General features: G+C 47.3%; 7 protein-coding genes across 7 annotated transcripts; 4 read left to right on the top strand and 3 right to left on the bottom strand.

Moving 5' to 3' along the window:
- Window positions 1–464: 464 nt before the first annotated feature.
- Window positions 465–1459, bottom strand: DFJ58DRAFT_846303 (uncharacterized protein; the record flags this gene model as incomplete). Its single annotated transcript, XM_041393289.1, has 5 exons — window positions 465–540; window positions 693–741; window positions 773–841; window positions 1032–1235; window positions 1297–1459. 5 exons carry the CDS (start codon window positions 1457–1459, stop codon window positions 465–467), a joined length of 561 nt encoding a protein of 186 aa, XP_041237828.1.
- Window positions 1460–2421: 962 nt separating this feature from the next.
- On the top strand, window positions 2422–3611 carry DFJ58DRAFT_862109 (isoprenoid synthase domain-containing protein; the record flags this gene model as incomplete). The annotated part of the gene is made up of 6 exons (XM_041394061.1): window positions 2422–2508; window positions 2750–2832; window positions 2881–3026; window positions 3060–3282; window positions 3328–3451; window positions 3501–3611. The coding sequence occupies 6 exons, from the start codon at window positions 2422–2424 to the stop codon at window positions 3609–3611; spliced, it is 774 nt and encodes a 257-aa protein (XP_041237827.1).
- A 218-nt stretch (window positions 3612–3829) lies between these two features.
- Window positions 3830–5017, bottom strand: DFJ58DRAFT_668652 (uncharacterized protein; the record flags this gene model as incomplete). The annotated part of the gene is made up of 2 exons (XM_041382721.1): window positions 3830–4643; window positions 4698–5017. Coding segments are annotated over 2 exons (1134 nt in total), but the record flags the coding sequence as incomplete, so codon positions are not given.
- A 2382-nt stretch (window positions 5018–7399) lies between these two features.
- DFJ58DRAFT_734135 (uncharacterized protein) lies at window positions 7400–7893 on the top strand (the record flags this gene model as incomplete). Its single annotated transcript, XM_041386430.1, has 2 exons — window positions 7400–7438; window positions 7486–7893. 2 exons carry the CDS (start codon window positions 7400–7402, stop codon window positions 7891–7893), a joined length of 447 nt encoding a protein of 148 aa, XP_041237825.1.
- Window positions 7894–8080: 187 nt separating this feature from the next.
- DFJ58DRAFT_734134 (uncharacterized protein) lies at window positions 8081–8870 on the bottom strand (the record flags this gene model as incomplete). Its single annotated transcript, XM_041386429.1, has 5 exons — window positions 8081–8134; window positions 8194–8312; window positions 8366–8505; window positions 8557–8707; window positions 8756–8870. The coding sequence occupies 5 exons, from the start codon at window positions 8868–8870 to the stop codon at window positions 8081–8083; spliced, it is 579 nt and encodes a 192-aa protein (XP_041237824.1).
- A 1073-nt stretch (window positions 8871–9943) lies between these two features.
- DFJ58DRAFT_862105 (armadillo-type protein) lies at window positions 9944–13651 on the top strand (the record flags this gene model as incomplete). The annotated part of the gene is given in 23 exon segments (XM_041394060.1): window positions 9944–9973; window positions 9993–10100; window positions 10204–10298; window positions 10348–10369; window positions 10420–10569; window positions 10631–10822; window positions 10876–10987; window positions 11039–11186; window positions 11243–11372; window positions 11420–11568; window positions 11621–11624; window positions 11691–12000; window positions 12054–12088; window positions 12202–12270; window positions 12293–12422; window positions 12545–12580; window positions 12631–12693; window positions 12752–12897; window positions 12949–13068; window positions 13142–13203; window positions 13256–13380; window positions 13438–13557; window positions 13610–13651. The coding sequence occupies 23 exon segments, from the start codon at window positions 9944–9946 to the stop codon at window positions 13636–13638; spliced, it is 2385 nt and encodes a 794-aa protein (XP_041237823.1). The 3' UTR covers window positions 13639–13651.
- A 1561-nt stretch (window positions 13652–15212) lies between these two features.
- On the top strand, window positions 15213–16905 carry DFJ58DRAFT_734132 (uncharacterized protein; the record flags this gene model as incomplete). Its single annotated transcript, XM_041386428.1, has 6 exons — window positions 15213–15252; window positions 15312–15454; window positions 15540–15715; window positions 15790–16072; window positions 16168–16304; window positions 16368–16905. 6 exons carry the CDS (start codon window positions 15213–15215, stop codon window positions 16903–16905), a joined length of 1317 nt encoding a protein of 438 aa, XP_041237822.1.
- Window positions 16906–17989: the final 1084 nt, after the last annotated feature.

Below are 17989 nucleotides of genomic sequence, written 5' to 3'. Positions count from 1 at the left end.
GCAGTCCTGTCCCGCATGCGGTCATTTTGACCTTCCTCTGTGATCTTTCATGAACCCAATGTTGTAGTACGAGTGGGTGAGGAATCGCTTGCCTTTCCTGTTCTCAGTTTAGAGTCGCCGTCTTACATGCACTGTTTTGTGTTCCGATGTTTTACGTTGTGTTCACAGGAGGCCGCTGACCTTTGGTATTCTACAGAAGTATCCGTTCTCTCCGCCGCTGCATGCGATCCAGCGTGGCTCTCTGCATCGCATATGTACTACGAAGGAAATTTGGCTATTTTTGTCCTACGTGATGCTGATGGGATGTAAGCGTTCTGAGGCATGGCTGAAGGCAAACAGTGTCCTTGCAATTTTGCGACATTTTGAAGCACTGCGGACGGAGCTTACGAGTTTGTTTGATGAGGTGCTCACACAGCGTTTCTCAGTACACCTTCCCATTACATTTAATCAAACTCGCGCTACATTTACCGCAGCAGCAGTTCACATTGCTTGTGGTTCCGATGTTGGAGCTGCACTCCGATTACTAGGGGGTTAAAAAAACTAGAAATGTTCCAAACATCTCTCCAGTAAAATCAAACATCGAAATAGCCGCAATGCGACCCTCGTCAATCGCCTACTTCATTTGACATTACATTTACAAGATGCCTAAATCCTACATTCTTTAGCACTCCTTCGCGCCCTCCTGCACGTACCATGCTAATTGTTTCAGTGTAGCGAAAGCAAGCACATCAGCAACACGGACTCAAAAGACAACGAGAAAAGTCAGACTTACCTAGGCACTGGGGGGGATTCTTTACTTGCGAGTCCCTTTCTCGGTACAGTAGGAGGTCTTCCCATCGTCCTTCGATGCGGCAGCAATCTTTGCACGTGCATTTCACCAAGGATTTGAGGTGCCCTTCACTTGCGCAGGTACTACTCAAAATCGTTCCCATTGTTGTAGCCTTCGATGCCATTTGAACACCCTACTTTTTCTGTGGATGGCCATGAGCTCGTGGTCTAAGGTCTGCACTGTGTGTTGTAAAAGTGCTCACCAGCTTTGTCGCAGAGCTTGGCCTTGTCCGGGGTCACTTTCTTTTTCTCGGGACAGTAGGGCTTCTTCCCATCCTCAATCAAGCGGCAGCAATCTTTGCACGTGCATTCCATCAAGGACTTGAACTGCCATTTACTTGCGCAGGTATACCCAAAATCATTACCTTCGTTGTAGCCTTCGATGCCCTTTGAGCACCCAAATGTATCTGCGGATGGCCATAAGCATATAGTGTAAGGTTTGCACATGGGTTGTCAAAAGTGCTTCACCAGGTTTGTCGTAGAACTTCGTCGCGTCCGGGTGGGTCGCTTTCTCGGGGGTCCCTTGCACAAGGGGTCCTGACTGGGGACTACTGGGACGTCGGATGCGATAACTACGCCTAGCCATCGCTGCGGCAGTGACGAATGCAGTGGTGAGCAAAGTGAACTTCATGGCTGAAACTTGATGATATTTTCTGGGTCAAGTACGCTAGCTTTTATACACGAATAATATAAGGCGTAGCCATCACGAAGCAGATGCTAGCTCACGCACCGTGACATAATTTTCTTGAAGACCTCGAATTTTGTGCGGGATGCACTCCACGAGCTTTTTGGTCCCTGACGCTGATGATTTATTCATCCAATTCACATTTCCAGGGATGGGACGAACTCACCAACACGCTCGATGGAGCGATGCCAGCATGACTCTACCACAAACTAGAGCATACTGGACAGTAAACTTTCGACGGCGGGTTCGCTGGACATGGAACAGGCGCTGGAACGTCACTTGTTCTTTTCATAATTTCACGCTACATGGCCTTCATAGCAGCCAGCATGACTTCATACGGTGAGCAGCTACTCATATCTCCTGGTATGTGACATTGACCAGTGACTAGCTGCCATCGTTTGACGAGCGAATGAAGATGTTGGTGTGTTTTGCTTGCTATGTGGTTGTTGTATGAGCTGAAGGACATCGAATCTAGTGTTTGTGCTTCAGCCAGGCTTCAAATGGTGATCAATATCTTGAGCAGCCATCATTTTACTGATTTCACTGCAGCAATTCACATTATCAGTATTGTAGCTGCTGAAGGTGCGCCCCATGTTTATATTGTCTTCTGGGCCTGAAGTCTTTTGATAATTCGTACATATGTATTCTGGAAACAGAGCAAAAAGCTCTTGGCAGGGTTACTAGTCTTGGCAGCAGTACATTAGTCTGGTCATGCGTGCTCATACTCATCGTCCATTGATATCGCAACGTAGATTTCCATTACGTGTGCTGTCAGAAGTTGTCAATAATGTAGCGGCGCCTGCAGACCCTTCAGGTGGGTCCCCCTTATTCTTTTTTCATTGTTGTAGACGACAAATGATATCACCGCTCAGCAAGAGCACCCCACGCCAGGCTGGGATCGAGCCTCCATGTGCCGCTGCTACGAATTCCTTGACATGAAAAGCAGAAGGTTTGCAGCTGTCATCAAGAAGCTTGACGGCGAGCTTGCAGGAACGGTAAGCACTTTGCCTCTTTTGTGTTTCTTCTTTGTACAGGCCTCTGGATGCATATCCAGTTTTAACCGGCTAATAATCTATTCATACCCATCCACATGATTGATACTCGACTTTCCAGATTTGCATGTACTACCTCATTCTACGCGGCCTGGACACGATTGAAGATAACATGACTATCCCCGACGAGAAGAGATCCGCTAATTCCATAACTTAACAGTGACCCCTGGCTGGAACTTTACAGAGAACGGCCCCTGATGAGAAAGGTCGAAACCTGCTCCTCGAATACCACACTATCGTAGAAGAAGTCGATAGACTACCACCCCAGTACGTTCGCATCTTCAATCACGCTCTTCCATCTAACACCTACCACAGATACAAGACTGTCATTCTTGACATCTGTCAGAAAATGGAGAACGGTAGGGTGGATTACGCACATAAAGTCGCAACCAATGGCACTGTTTACCTCGAGACTATTGCTGACTATGACCTCTATTGTCACTACGTCCCAGGCCTTGTAGGTGAAGGCCTCACTCACATTTGGTCAGCCTGAGGTGAGGAAGCGTCTTTTCTCTGCGATCAACTTCAGCTAGCAACTCTATGGGCCTTCTCCTTCAAAAGACCAAAATTATCCGTGATTTACGTCGAGGAGAGACGCTTCTTTCGGCCTCGAGAAATCTGGGCTAAATATGGCTTCAACGAGATGAATGACATGTATGAGAAGGGTTATGTTGAGCATGCCACGCGGACACAAATCGGCATGGTTCTCGATGCTCTGTAATATGCATGTTATTCTTTGGACTACCTGCGCCTACTCAAAAGCCAGAGCATGTCCGTGTTATACACGGCCCCCTTCTCCATGGCAATGGCCACATTGGCGCTTTGCTTCATGAACCCAGAAATGTTCCAGCGTAACATCAAGATGCGGAAAGCGGATGCTGCTCATGTACGTCATATTCACCTATAATGTGATTAGATATGCTGACACACCGCAGCTTATCATGCGGTCAACAAATGCAAGAGAAGTCACTTTAATTTTCCGGGAGTATGCACGGAAGGTTACCACAAGGCCAAACGGCATGACCCAAACTTCAAAATTTCAGTGATACTATCCTTCTTAACCACTGAACTTGAACAGTGGGTCCACAAAACAATGTGGGCGAATTACTTTTCACTGTTCTTCTCATTGACTGCAGCCGTACTGTCTACTTCGATGTTCAAATGAGATATATCAAATGAAATTTAGGTAATGAGGGTTGTCCATTGTGCTGTTCTACAAGTAGAGGTATTTGTTACCGATATGGACAAGGCAGGTATATATGATTTAGATGCTTGTAAAAAGCACTTCGGCTGCGGACTGGGCACACCACTCCCGTGCATATGCAATGAGAGGCTGTGGGTCTGGACCAGAATGAATGGAATCGCGGCTGCAGGGGATAATAAAAAGGCGGCTAAGCTTGGGTGCATTGATGTGTTTGAGCACCTCCATAGCATGCTCAGCATCCTTGAACCCATTTCCATATTCCAAACAAAGCTCTTCAAGCTGGAAAAGGGTTACAGGCACTGGATTTCGCTCTCTCTTGTAATTTGACAGCCTAAAGACCCTCATTGCGACTTTGCGCAGATGAGGGCATGCGGTAAGAATGGCTGAAAATTCATTACTTGTAGGAGCCTGTTCGCCTGCAAAAAAGCGGGATAACTCCAAAGAATGTAGTGATTTCAAAACGGCAGCCGCACCCAATTGCTGAGATAAAGCAATCCAGTTCATTGGAACCCCGCGTAAAGACATGTGACGGAGTCTTGGGAGAATTTTATGCTGACTGAGGTCGATCTTGTCTGAGGGAAACAAGGCTTTGAATGAGACTCTACAGGCCATCCGCTCGCTGCGTGGGGAAGGGTTGATTGCAGGAGGCCAAACTTTGAGATCGCCACAGGATTGGAACTCCAAAATTTCCAAAATTTCCAGGCAAGAAGCACCAGCTGTGGTAGATGCATTGAGCAGTTCAAAGGCCTTAACAAACGGCCCCCAAAGGTCACAAAAAATTGTGAGTGACCTCCATTGATCCATCTGTGGGAAGAGGACCTCGAGGATTTCGGGGATCGCAGAGGCGTATTTGTGGTATGAGCGTTTTGCAACACTAAATCAGATGAATTGATACTGCTGAAAGTTTCTTAGAGAGCTGGGCACTTACCTAGACATAACCCCCTGTTGTGCCCGTAGATTGATGAAAATATCCAACGGACATTTCTGTGACCTGCTAACATGGGCAAACAATTGGGATTGCTGCTGCTTGAGCTTGTTTTGTCTTGGAATAAATTCTAAGTGCGACCATAGTCTTGGAGTGCACTGCAGTGTGATGTATCTCCATTCTCTGCTTACAGACGCCAGGACTGTTGGCATCTTTGAACACTTCCGACTGAGGGGTTGTCTTTCTTCTTCCCCGTTGTCATTATCAAGTAGTGTTGCCAGCTCGAATATATAAGAAGCCAACTCGTACGGTAGACTGTTGAAACCACATGAGCTGCCTTGTGTCTTGAAAACATAACAGATTTTTTGTGTAAGGGCGGATTGAAGTACTGAAGTATGGTGTCCAAACCGAAGTGCAGCAGGATCCAGCTATACATGAAAAGTAACCGTGTGGGATCACCACATTCTGTGGTCGTGTGGATTCTGTGGGTCTGTGTGACTGTACTCCGCCGGCAAGTCTCAGACACTGGCCATGAAGCACTTGGATACGTGAACAGTACTGGCAGACTGAAGACGACATTCGGTGATGTGACTCTTCACCCTCCACCCGATCGTTAATAACACTCCCTAAGCAGCTCACAAGAACCCTATGATGCAAACTTATGCGCACTTCACGACCCGTCAACGACGCACACACTTAGGCCTCAAAACATCAGATTAATCACCTAACCTACACAACACTTCTAACTCGCCCTACATGAAGACGAGGGCTTGGCTCATAGCGTGCCAAAAGAAGATCAGTCGGGAGGTGGAACTACTGCACCACTAATGCACTTCTGTCATAGCTTCATGTACAAGTCTGCCCTCTGGGGCAGCCGAGTACATGCTTCAGTATATCTTACCTTACAAACTAATTGCCACACATCATGAAACGAGGAGAGCAGTCACCTCATGTTCGAATGGATTGCGCGTCTAAAACAGCCAGCAGGAACAGCGGACTAATATTCTAGGCCAGGGAGTACTGGTCACCCTATGGCGGCGCGCCTGCCAAATCTTATGGTGCATGAGCGCCAGCGCGGGTGCAGTTGAACCTTCTCTTAACACAGGAAGAGCTTTCCGGCCCAGTGCCAGACTCCGTGGTAAGAAATGCTGATATGAGACACAAGGTCTTTCCGCAGCCTGTACCGGCTGTAATTATGCTGTCACGGCCATTCAATGTTGCAAGAATGGCTTCTAGCTGGTATACTTGTGGAACAATGGTTGTAGCCGTGAGGATGTACACGAGCAGGCAAGCGCGCAACACATCCGTCTTATCCTTGTCACTGAGGGTTTTGATATAGTTGGTAGGGAGCCGTTCTTGTATTAGCGAACGAGCAAATGAATCTAGAGTCCTTCCATCGAGGCTTCCTGCACAGCTTGGATAATAGAGTTCACGTCCATTGGAGTTGTAGAGTAGATACATACATTAATGATGCGACTGCGTTTGCATCGCATCAATATGAATCAAACATTAATTTCAACATTTCAAATATTCATGTCGAAAATTTCAGTTTTCTTATTGGCTACAGGTCATGTGATTACTCCAAAGCGTGCACTATCCAAATTCAAACCCAGATTTACCAGTCCCTCTATCGAGGGTTTGTCTCATAGAGGGGCTGGTCACCAGTCTAACTTAAGCCCTCGATTGACAAAACGCCCAAATAATAAATATAACGTCATAAAGTGGTGCTTCTATGTCTGTCGTGGGGATATCACGTGATAGTTCACATTGCACTAATTCATCCACGGCAAGCGTTCTTGGGAATTCCTTCATGATATTGTGACGAGATGATACTGAAGCTGTCGTGGACATGTAAGCGTCCAGAAGTGTATTGCAGAATTCAGACTGTCAGTATCTTCGCCCGCGCCGGTGCCATCAAGCCCCAAATAATGGAATGATAGATAGACCTTAGTTAGCGAGCCTGATGTATGGACTACTAATTGACGAGGATCATGTTGCATCAATGGAGTCAATGCACAGCGTAGGTCCTCTCATGACTCGTCGAGGTCTTCTCTATTGCCTCGGTGCTCAAAGTGGGAGGAGAGTTGAGTGGCAAGGTTATTTAATGACTTGGACCGACCGGATGCAAAGCCAGTGCTTCCCTGTGAAGTGCGATAGCCTGATCCAAGTCTTCGTCATTGCCTCGGTGCTCAAAGCGGGAGGAGAGATTGAGTGGCAAGGTTACTTAATGACTTGGACCGATCTGTGTGAACCACTGGCCACAGTGATTCCCCAGCCATTCTGTACGCTTAACAATTGTGGACCCCAGTTCGTACATTAATTGACCACTGATTTCCACAGGCAATTTCCCAGCAATTCTGTACGCTTAACAATGTGGACCCCCAGTTTGTACATTAATTGTCCATTGATTTCCACAGGCAATTGGACGAATCTGATTGTGTTTCTCCAGGATGCGGCACGTGTGGAGTCCTCTACTATATCAGCGCGCTGTGGATTGACTTTATAGAAGAAAAGACTGTCTTCCCTCTATTTGTATAATTAGGGGAGACTAAACAATGAATTGACACCTGTCCACAACTCCTGTGGTATGTGGCTGAGTGGTGCCAATCACTTAAATAGCCCTTCGACTCTGCCTCGTCTGCCTCTCAACATCGAATCACACTCGTCATTTTTCACTCTCTATCAAGAACATCTCTATCAAAAACATGTCTTCTTTCCTGTCGAGGTTGTTTGAAATCTTGAAGGTAGATCATCTCTTCCACCATTTACTTACTTACTAACTATCAATAAGACCGCGATCACATTCACACCACGAACGTCTGAAATTATCCATCCGGAAACGCAGTCTCATGTCTGGTACTATGGATATGCAGTCTCTGAGGAATGGCTGGACTGGTTTTGTGAGAAGCTCAACTCGGACGATCGCAATAACATAGATGCCAAGTCAAAAGAATACTTCACAGGCCTTGCGTACTTGGCGGACATCGACACTCTTGGATGGAAACGTTGCTTCAATCCAAACCGTGGCTCAGTCGACGATGAAGAACCCAAGGACATTCCGATCGACACCGTCCAGGTGCTCTACGTGTACTCAGGTGAAGAAGGTTCTATTCAGAAGCCTCTCGATGAGAAAAAGATCAAGGCCATGACAGCATTGCTTGGACATGGACCAGAGTGGTGGACGGGTTGTTCTGATTGATGTTGAGCGATGGGTTGGAACGAGCTGAGCAGCATTGTAAAAATATCCTTAGTACATAAACCATCTCCTGTACAAGCAGACTTCCATATGCCATCTACCTTCTGTCCAAAATACAACTTTGTCTGGCGAAGAACTAGCGGTCGCCGACACTAGGCCAGAAACCCGCGGTTGCGGTACGCCCTTGCCTCTAGTAGACATCTGAGTGTAATGAGTGAAAGAATTCAATTGACTTGACTGGAGACTGAACGCAGGAGAGAGGGGTATATATACCTGTGGATTAAGACTGCATTGGTCACTCACAGTAGTCACGGGGCAAAGAACTGCGGCGTCGTTTTCATCAGAAAGTCGCTGCTCCAGTGTCATGAACAGTGATGTACACGGGGATACGACTTCGCCTTGCTTGAGCTGAAAGATTATGGCTGTGATACTTGTTAACATCTGTCAGATGTTATTTGCAAAAGACGTTACTGACCACGTGAATTTTCGCTATGATCCAGTAATTCTCCAACGGAAATCTCAAATGCGCGGAGGACTTCTCCTTGACCGAGCATCGGACCCAATTCAAATGAGGCATGCACGCTGACTCGAACTATAGAAGATGGCTCGCACGGCCTAGAGTGCTTCTCAATATGCGCAGAAAAGATGAGATTAAGGACAACATACAGAAGTATGGACTCGGTCCATTCGACGACAGCCTCATATACGTGTACGGGTTTGTTGCTCGTCTGACATTCAGCACTGTCGGTCTTTACCACCACATGCAAGTCAGCGGGGATGCGCCGGAGACCAATAGTAAGATTAGTTGCGCAAATATCTTGAGGGAAATCGTCAATACGAGCTGAGCAAAGTAAATATCACATACCAGTAATGACGACTTGTTGCACTCTACTGTGTATCTCTCCCAGGTCCTGGGTGCGTCCTGGGTAGCTTGGCTCCTCAGGCAGAGCTTGGAGGGTATCATTGAGTGTGTCTGGCATGGAGTCTGTCGCGAAACGAAATAGCTGAGTAATGACGAAATAAAGTGTCGCCAGAATCACTTTGGAAAATCATTGGTACGTGCTAAATGAAGACGTATGGCACATACTATTGACAGCGACTTGTAGCATTTCACTGATCACGAGGTCTGTCTGTTCTGGGGGCGTTCTGTGTGGCTCGGCTCCTCTCCAAGAGGTGGAGAATATTCACTGAAATGACTAGGGACGAAGCTTGACAAATGGCTGAGGGACTAGCACTTGGGAGTAAGATGTATAGTACTTGCACCTGTACGCTGCTCGCTTACATAACAACTAGTCCAACACCCGTTGTGCCTTCGGCACAGGAAGCACAAGGAGCGCTTTTGGCTTCCTGGCCTTGGCTGCATCCTAATATAATTAACGAAAACCTGAAGGAGAGAACAGGGGAATGGGGTAACTGACCAAAAGTGCTCGCTCCGCTCACACCTTTGGCCCGTTACCCCATTCCCCTGTTCTCTCCTTCAAATTTTCATTAATTATTTATTGACATGTGCTGCACTCGAACGGACAATGGTATTGAGTCGGCGCTCGAAAACACGTGACAAAACCACGCGAGATTTCCAAAAAGAGGTTTAAGCGAGCTAAGCGTTCCTAAGCGAATCTAAGCGAATCTAAGCGCATCTAAGCGTATCTACGCGAAAGCCACGCGAGCACCCGTCGCTCCCCGAAACCCGTTGCACCTTACTTTATAGATTACCGTTTTGAGCTGAAGGCCAAACTTAACGCCGCCACTGATTATCACTGCAGTATGGAAGTTACACCTGCACCTTTTACCGAGCCACGGATCCGGCACGCACTTAAGACTCGCGTGAATTTTTGCGATGATGCATTAGCCACCAATAGGAAGATTCATAGACATCTGCCACATCTTTCAATTTGCAGGTCAGTACATGGTCAACAACGACTACATGGCAACTTCGGAATCGTTGACTCAACTTGTGACCCAAACTTACAGAAATGTGCCCTAATTTTAATTAGTTCAGAGCGTTCAAGTCCAGCCTCATGTGAGAGGCCTCAGTCGCGTCGTTTGGGTTATCATGGCAGCAGAGGCACCATGCTACACAGTCGTATTTGAAGATACTACAGAGCCCAACCACGCAGGAGCTTAGGGCTTCTCTCGAGAAAGGGACTGACGAAGACAGACTGGATACGTTGCGCAGGACTATTGTGTCGACGATTAATGGGAACCCTCAGGTATGCTCCTTGATCTTTGCTATTGACCGCATGATGCTAATGCAATAATGGTGGCCTAGCCCACACTCTTGATGCCAATCATACAATATATAATGCCCTCCAGAACAAGCAACTCAAAAAGCTGCTTCACTTCTACTGGGAGGTGTGTCCCAAGTATGACGAGAACGGGAAGCTTAAGCAGGAGATGATTCTCGTTGTGTACGTGTATCTATTAATCTTATCGCACATATATACTCACCTAGTCCAGCAATGCCATCCAAAACGACCTGGTAAGACTAATTCCCGCACCCTTGACGTTCTACTCTTCACATTCCTACAGCAACACCCCAACGAATATATCCGTGGCGCTACCCTACGCTTCCTTCAAAAGATATCCAAAGATGCCGAACTCCTTGAACCTCTCATCCCCACCTGCCGCAGCTGTCTCGAGCACCGTCATTCCTACGTCCGCAAGAATGCCGTATTTGCTGTGTACACTATCTACCCGCGAATACGAACACCTCATCCCAGATGCTCCCGAGCTCATGCAGACTTTCATTGCCGCAGAGTCTGACGCGACGTGCAACCATAACGCATTCGTGTTCCTCGCGCATTGCGCGATGCCTAAAGCTGTGGAGTGGTTGAGTAGCGTGTATGATCAGCTGACGAATCCAGATGAGCTCTTGCAAATGAGCATCATAGAAGTCATCAGGTTGGATTGTAAGAACGACACAACGCATCGAGTAAGTCCTCTTCACTCGGGCTATCTTGTCTATCCTCATTTTTGTCCTTGCAGCCGCGATATATCAGGTGCATGTTTGAATTGTTGAATTCATCATCACATGCAGTAAAATACGAAGCTGCTACGACCCTCACCACACTCACGCAGAATTCTGCTGCTGTGAAAGGTATGTTTACGATCAGGTCTTGTGCGCATGTCTGCTTACTTTTATGATTAGCAGCCGCCTCGTGCTTTGTTAATCTGGTCATTAAAGAATCCGACAACAACGTTAAGCTGATCGTCCTGGATCACCTGGATACCCTACGCTCCAAGCATGGTCATATTCTAGATGGACTGACAATGGACATCTTACAGGTCTTGTCGAGGTACGAACAGTGACCGATCAACATCCAAAAATTGTTACTGAATCCTATCGTATCAGCGCTGACATGGAGGTCCGAAGGAAAGCAATGAGCATTGTACTCAGCATGACCTCGAATCGGAACGTCGAGGAAGTTGTTCTCTTCCTCAAGAAGCAGCTACAGCAGACACAGGAACGCGAGTTCGAGAAGGTCAGTCTCGCAGTCCTGCACGATATCGTGGACTAATATTGGGATAGGCCCTGGAGTACAGGCAACTTCTAATCCAATCGATCCACGTGTTAGCAGTCAAGTTTTCTGAGGTGGCTGCAAGTGTTGTCCATGCACTCATGGAATTCCTTGGGGATTCGAATAACCCTTCTGCGCTAGACGTCGTGTCCTTCGTTCGGTTTGTTTTCCCCTCCTAATCCCCGCACCTTATTTTATTAACGCACCCACAGCGATGTAGTGGAGAAATTCCCGCACCTCTGGCAGTCTATATGTGAGAAGCTCACTTAAACTCTGACAGAGATAAAATCCGGTAAAGCCTTCCGCGGCGTCCTCCGGATCCTGGGCGAGTACGTCGAAGGCCTGTCAGACATCCAGGCCACATTCCAGGACATCCGCAAAGTGCTTGGCGAGATCCCTATCCTTGCGAGCGAGCAGCGGTTACTGGACGAGACTGGCGGAGAGGAGGACAAGAAGGAGGACAAGAAAGTCGAGGGAAGCGGGCGGCCAAAGGTACTTGCTGACGGGACATATGCGACGGAGACGGCGTACACTAATGCCACCTCAACGAGATTAGAGGCTGTCAAGGCTGCGTCCAAGCCGCCATTGAGAGGTGCGTGGCGTGCCTGTTCATTTCGTTCGGAACTTTCAATGATGTTATGTCAGCCCTCATATTGGGAGGCGACTTTTTCACGGGTTCGGTCTCGCCTTGGCGCTGATGAAGCTCGTGTTGCGGTTCGATGACCTTACAAACGACCGGCCAAAGGCCAACGCTCTTCGTGCTGAGGTATGTACTACGGTTAATGTTTTATAGCATTCACCGATGCCCACCCAGTCCATGTTAATCATGACGTCTATTATCCGCGTCGGCCAGTCGAAGTTTGTCGCGGGTACCGATCGACGAGGATTCCAACGAGCGTATTCTTAATTGCATACAAACCCTAAGCGAGCTCCAGGAAAAGTCCATTGTTCACGATATCTTCTTGAAGAACACAAAAACGGCATACTCCAAGATGCTCGTCGCTCAGGAGGTGCGTGCCTAGTCTACTTCGAGCTGTGATGTTGCTGATGATCGGACAGAAAACGGCAGCGGAGAAGAAGGAGTCGGAAAGCACGAAGGAACATGTCGTGCAAGTCGATGATTTGCTTACTTTCAGGCAGTTCTCGAAAAAGTCGCATATCCCAGCTCACAGGTATGTCCTGTAGTGCCGCCGTCATCTGTTTCAGTGCTCATCATTTCTAGGTTTTTCGGATCCTATATATGCGGAAGCATATGTCAAGATGCACGGATTCGATATCATGCTTGGTGTGTATAATTCCCTTGATGGGTTATTTCATCGGCGAAACTCATTAACGGTACTCAGATGTGCTTCTGGTCAACCAGACGTCTAATACGCTGCAGAATCTTTGTCTTGACTTCGCAACGCTTGGTGACCTCAAACTGGTCGAACGACCTGCTGTATATACCATAGCGCCTCATGGTTTCCATAGTATCAAGGCAACAATCAAGGTAACAATCAAAGTCGCTCTGCCGCTCACATCTGTTAATTGTAGATCGTAGGTTTCGTCAACAGAGACTGGCGTCATATTTGGCAGCATCCTATTGGATGGCCCTGCCCTCGCTGAATGCTGTGTTATCTTGAACGACATCCACATCGACATCATGGACTATCAAACCCGCGTACTGTAGCAAGACACAGGTACGTCTTTAATACCTGTTGCTACTGTCCAAATACTCACTCACCACCCTCAAGTTCCGAACCATGTGGACAGAGTTTGAGTGGGAGAACAGGGTTAACGTGTCGACGAACATGACGTATGTCTTCCAGGGTTCTCTTGTCCAGTCCCTAGCTAATGTACTCTCGTAGTGACCCTCGCGACTACCTGAAGCACGTCATGAAGTCTACGAACATGTCTTGTCTCATGCCAGAGGGAGCAATGTCGGGTGATTGTGATTTCCTATCTGCCAACTTGTATGCTCGAAGTTTGTTCGGTACGGGTTTTTCCATAAGTTTTGTGTCAGCACTGGTCTTATTTTGTGACGACACAGGCGAGGATGCTTTAGCCAATCTTAGCATCGAGAAGACGGAGGCTGGGATTGTAGGCCACGTTCGTATTCGGAGCAAAACGCAGGGCATTGCTTTATCGCTAATCGACCGTATCACAATGTGTGAGTTTATAATTTGTTTGGAGACGTCATAATGATTGATGGTTGTGTATAGCTCAAAAGGATAGCAAACCATCGATATAGAGCATGTAGACATTGATCGGGGTGCTGAACTGTACACGTATCATGTCGTACTTGGGAAGGAGACACGTGAATGTTTGATGCAACGCTAATAGGTAGTGATCGATCTTTACATCAATGGATGCTCAAGTCTGCAAGAACGGTTCCCTACATCGCCAAACCTCTCAGCAACCTCGACAACGTGAAATCATTTGAAGCGCTTAGATACCCTTCTTTACCTTCATCTCCATTCACATGTACCTTGGCATCTATCTTGAAAGTCCTGGTCTCCGCTCGCTGAAAGAGTGCGAACGGGATTGGAACCCAGAAGCAGTAGGTGGGCCCTCCAAACCGTCACCTAATGCAAAAAGGCTTGCTAGATCTGAACTTGTTGGGATGCTGGCAGAATCTTCTTTCCCCAACCGTCTGAGAGCGCGCTTCATGCACTAGCACGGACCACTGCCAGTCACTGTAGAGTAATTAGCAGTTGTGTCAACAGAGTTGGTTGAAACTGACACCTCCAGCGCAAGATCTGAATCGAGGATCAGTAGCAGGGCACATTCAGCGCACTACAGTCGTAAGTCAGGGTGAGATAACCCACAAGGACATGCATTGAGCTCATGCTTATATGAGGATTTTCGTTGTGTAAAATCGCTTGGGCTTGACTAGTAGTGACATGAGACTAACACGTGAAGTTGCACGTGTGGGGCCTGGGCAAACCGCGATGCCAGTAATTGGACGTAATTCACCTCATATATCCTATCATACTGTCGACGTTCTTCACCAAGAACTTAAGCACGCTCGCATGATACGTTAGGGCCACGGAGGGGCTGTGGTGACGGAGAGGTTTGAGCATACAGAACAACCCAGGCTACTTGCAGACTTTGTTTTGGCGGTTCAGCCTGGCCAATTTAGAGGATAATAGGAAGGAGTCGCTCACTGTCGCTGCCAACGCCAACTGTCAACCAGTTCAAGTTCAAGTTGCTCTCGCAAATCATGATCGCGCCTGATTCAGGCAAATTTCTTACTCTTTTTAGATGTCGTCCGGATCACATTATGTGGTTCTCCGTCGACTCGATCGGATGGCTCGCGCGTATGTACATCGTGTTCTGTCTGTACTATTTCCTCTCTGAAAATGAGCCCAACTACACATTTCAATTCTCTTTGGGCTGATTCTAACATCACTCAAATATACCTTTGAGTTTTGTCTCTGCATCTAGTAACTACAATTGGCAGCGAGTTAGGTGCAATATGGCCATCCTGCACCATTCAACTTTGGAATAGTGAGTGCAGCAATATTAACATAAATTATACACCGAGAACAAGAACGCCAACGAGCTCGAGGACATCCCAGTTAACGTTGCAAATTCGCTATCCATGTCTTATGGTTTTACAGATTTCCCCCGTAAATTAACTGAAGTCAAGTTGTCAAAACTTTTACAGGAGAACTCAGTCACCCACCCACTGTGTATCATACCAGCGTCCTTCGTGCCAAACAGGCCTCAGGCGTCAACGTTCAACGTTAACCTTTCCTCCTCTCTCTCCATCTAATTTCGCCTACTACTCGGCCCATCGTCATTTTGCTCCATCACACCATCATGCCTGGTAGCTTAGAAGAACGATACATTAGATTTGAAGGTGAGTCACTCCATGCCACCTTCGCCATCCGTTTCATAATCCTCGCGATCTATCTACAGTTATCAGCGGAAAGAATCTTAAAGTCACTTCTCAGCGCATTCCTGCAGACATTTACATATCCATCAATGTTGATTCCCGGAGACGCTGGAAATCGTCCATCAGTGTCTTATCATCTGATGAATCTGTAACGTGGGGGAATACCGTAACTTTGTAAAGTCCATGGAGACTTTCTGACACGATAGCAAGCACTCTGCTGTTAGATTTTGCTGACGGAACACCAACTTTAGTCCCTTGTAGACAGCGAGATCTCTCGAGACACGGATGCAGGCCACGCACAATTTGCCGAATACACGTCGAGCAGGACAGTCTCTCACCTGAACGATGCTGTCCAGCATTTTCAGTCGGTTCTTGACCGGCGACCAGTCGACCATCCTGATCATGCAGCAGCTCTCACCAACCTCGCGTATACCCGCCTTGGAGTCTATATTCAAAACCATCTTCAAGACGTTGTCACCTCCACTTCTCTCTTCCACGAAGCCCTGCATTGCGTCCACAGGGTCATCCCGATCGGGCACCATCCATCTATAATCTTATTACAGCATTGATCTTTCGCTACAGCAGTGAGCCTACCGCCGTCTACATTCACGAATCCGCGCAGCTGTGCTACAAGCTACTGCCCCTCTGTCGAGAGGGCACCTACCTTCATAGCGTCGGCGTAGACAGTGCGGTCGATTACGTGATCCCTACATGCAATAATCTTCCAATCGACGCATCCGATGAAGGCATCCACCTTCGACGAAACGTGCTGGAGTTCTGTCCTGTGGGTCATCAACTCCGTCCAAAAGCACTTGATAAACTTTTACAGTCACTTTTCACCCGCTTTCAATGACGGGGCAGCATTGATGATATAAGTAGATGAATGCACACAACTCGGTCGTGAAGCTGTCTCTCTGTCTGATGGACATTCTGACTAATGTCTACCTGAACGACTTGGCCCTCTCACTCGTGAATCACCAGGGCAAACTTAATGACCTCGATGAGGCCATCTGTTTGTACGAAGATGCGCTGCGCCTGTAGTCTGTTGGGCACAAATTTCGTGATCTCTCATTGGACAGCCTAGGGGTCGCCCTCATCGCCCTATTCCACAAACGCGGCGACATTGATGACATCATCCGAGCTATCAGTCTCTATCGTGAGGCACTGACATTATACCCACCCGGGCATCCACATCATGACACCACGCCTAGCAACCTTGCCCTCGCGCTCAAAACCAGATATGTTAAGTTGCATGTCAGCGAGGACCTCAACGAGGCCATTGATCGGTATCGCGAATCCCTTCAGTTAATGCGGCATGACTATCCAGAGCGCCGTAGAATTCTTGTAAATTTGAGCTCGGTACTCTGCTCTCGTTTCACGCATACTCGGAAGAATGAAGATGTCGTGGAGGCCATCACTCTTTGCCAAGAGTCATTGGCAGCTCTGCATGCACTGCACCCACATAAAATATTCAGCTACTGGTGGCTGCAGGTGGCTTATCAGTTTCGTTACCAGATTCTACATGACCCTGCTGATTTGTTACTTGCAATGGATAACCTCAGACTAGCATCAGGACATGACACATACGGCTTTCCGGAACACGTCAAGGCAGCCTGACACTGGGTTACTGCAGCAGAGGAGCACAGCTATGCATCTAGACTGGAGGCTTACACAACATTTTTCGACCTTCATCAGTAAATTCACACATTCCATAACTTCCTTTGTCGTGACTTGCCGCCGGGTAATTTCCCCGAAAGGAACAGGTAAATGACTCATAAGAACAGTGACACCAACTTGCTATCAGCTTGCCACAAGGCAATTATAAGTCAAACAAGTAGATGCCTCCTCTCGGCGGGACCTTTTCAGGCCTTATGGTTTCACTTTTGCGCACCAATGTAGTACATTGTACCATGCTTGAACACAGCAAGTGGAGATCCTGATGTCACTTATTGTCTACTGGTTTGTATATTTTTCAGGCTGATTGTCTGCTGGTTTGTACATATTTTGGACTAATTTCACACTTGGTGAAAGAAAAAGACCACACAACACTGTAATTCAAGGAAAAGTACTAGATTGATTGAGAGAAAAGGAGGGAAAGCAACATGAAAGTACTGGTAGGATAGATTGAAATGCACAAAAAAGTGAATAGCATGAGTGCTACTAGTGCCAGTGGTGACAGCAGCGAAATGAGAAACAACAATCAACTTGAAGTGCTGACTAGGAGCATAGACAGTATGAAGAACACAATACAGGGAAGCAGCAGGAAACCCTGGACAAACTAGATGAAACGAGATCCCGTCCTCGGCCCACGCATCACCCCAGACGAGCACCAAGATACGCGTGTGATAAACAAGACTACGACAGCGATAAAACACCCGAAATCAAAGAAAGTCAAGCGATAAAACATCAAAAAATCACAAAAATCAAGCAAAATGCAGTCAAGTCGAAATGGGATCCTGTCCTAGGCCCACGCATCACTCCGAAGACAAGACCACCGCAGCAACATCACAGCAAAAATCAAGCAATGCCCCAGCAACAAAACGACAAAAATCAAGCAAAATCAAGTCAAGTCAAATCAAGGTTCCGTCCTAGTCTGACGCATCGCTTCAGACAAGCGCCACAATAAGCGCACAATAAGCAAGACCACGAAATCAAAGACAGGCTGCAAATCAAGAAAAGTCAAGGATAAGACTACGATAAC

Source organism: Suillus subalutaceus (genome assembly GCF_016647625.1).
Source record: "Suillus subalutaceus strain FC151 chromosome Unknown DFJ58scaffold_167, whole genome shotgun sequence".
In the NCBI taxonomy this organism is placed as follows: Eukaryota; Fungi; Basidiomycota; class Agaricomycetes; order Boletales; family Suillaceae; genus Suillus; species Suillus subalutaceus.
Note: the sequence above shows the minus strand (reverse complement) of the source record. Positions and strands in the feature narration are given on the sequence as shown.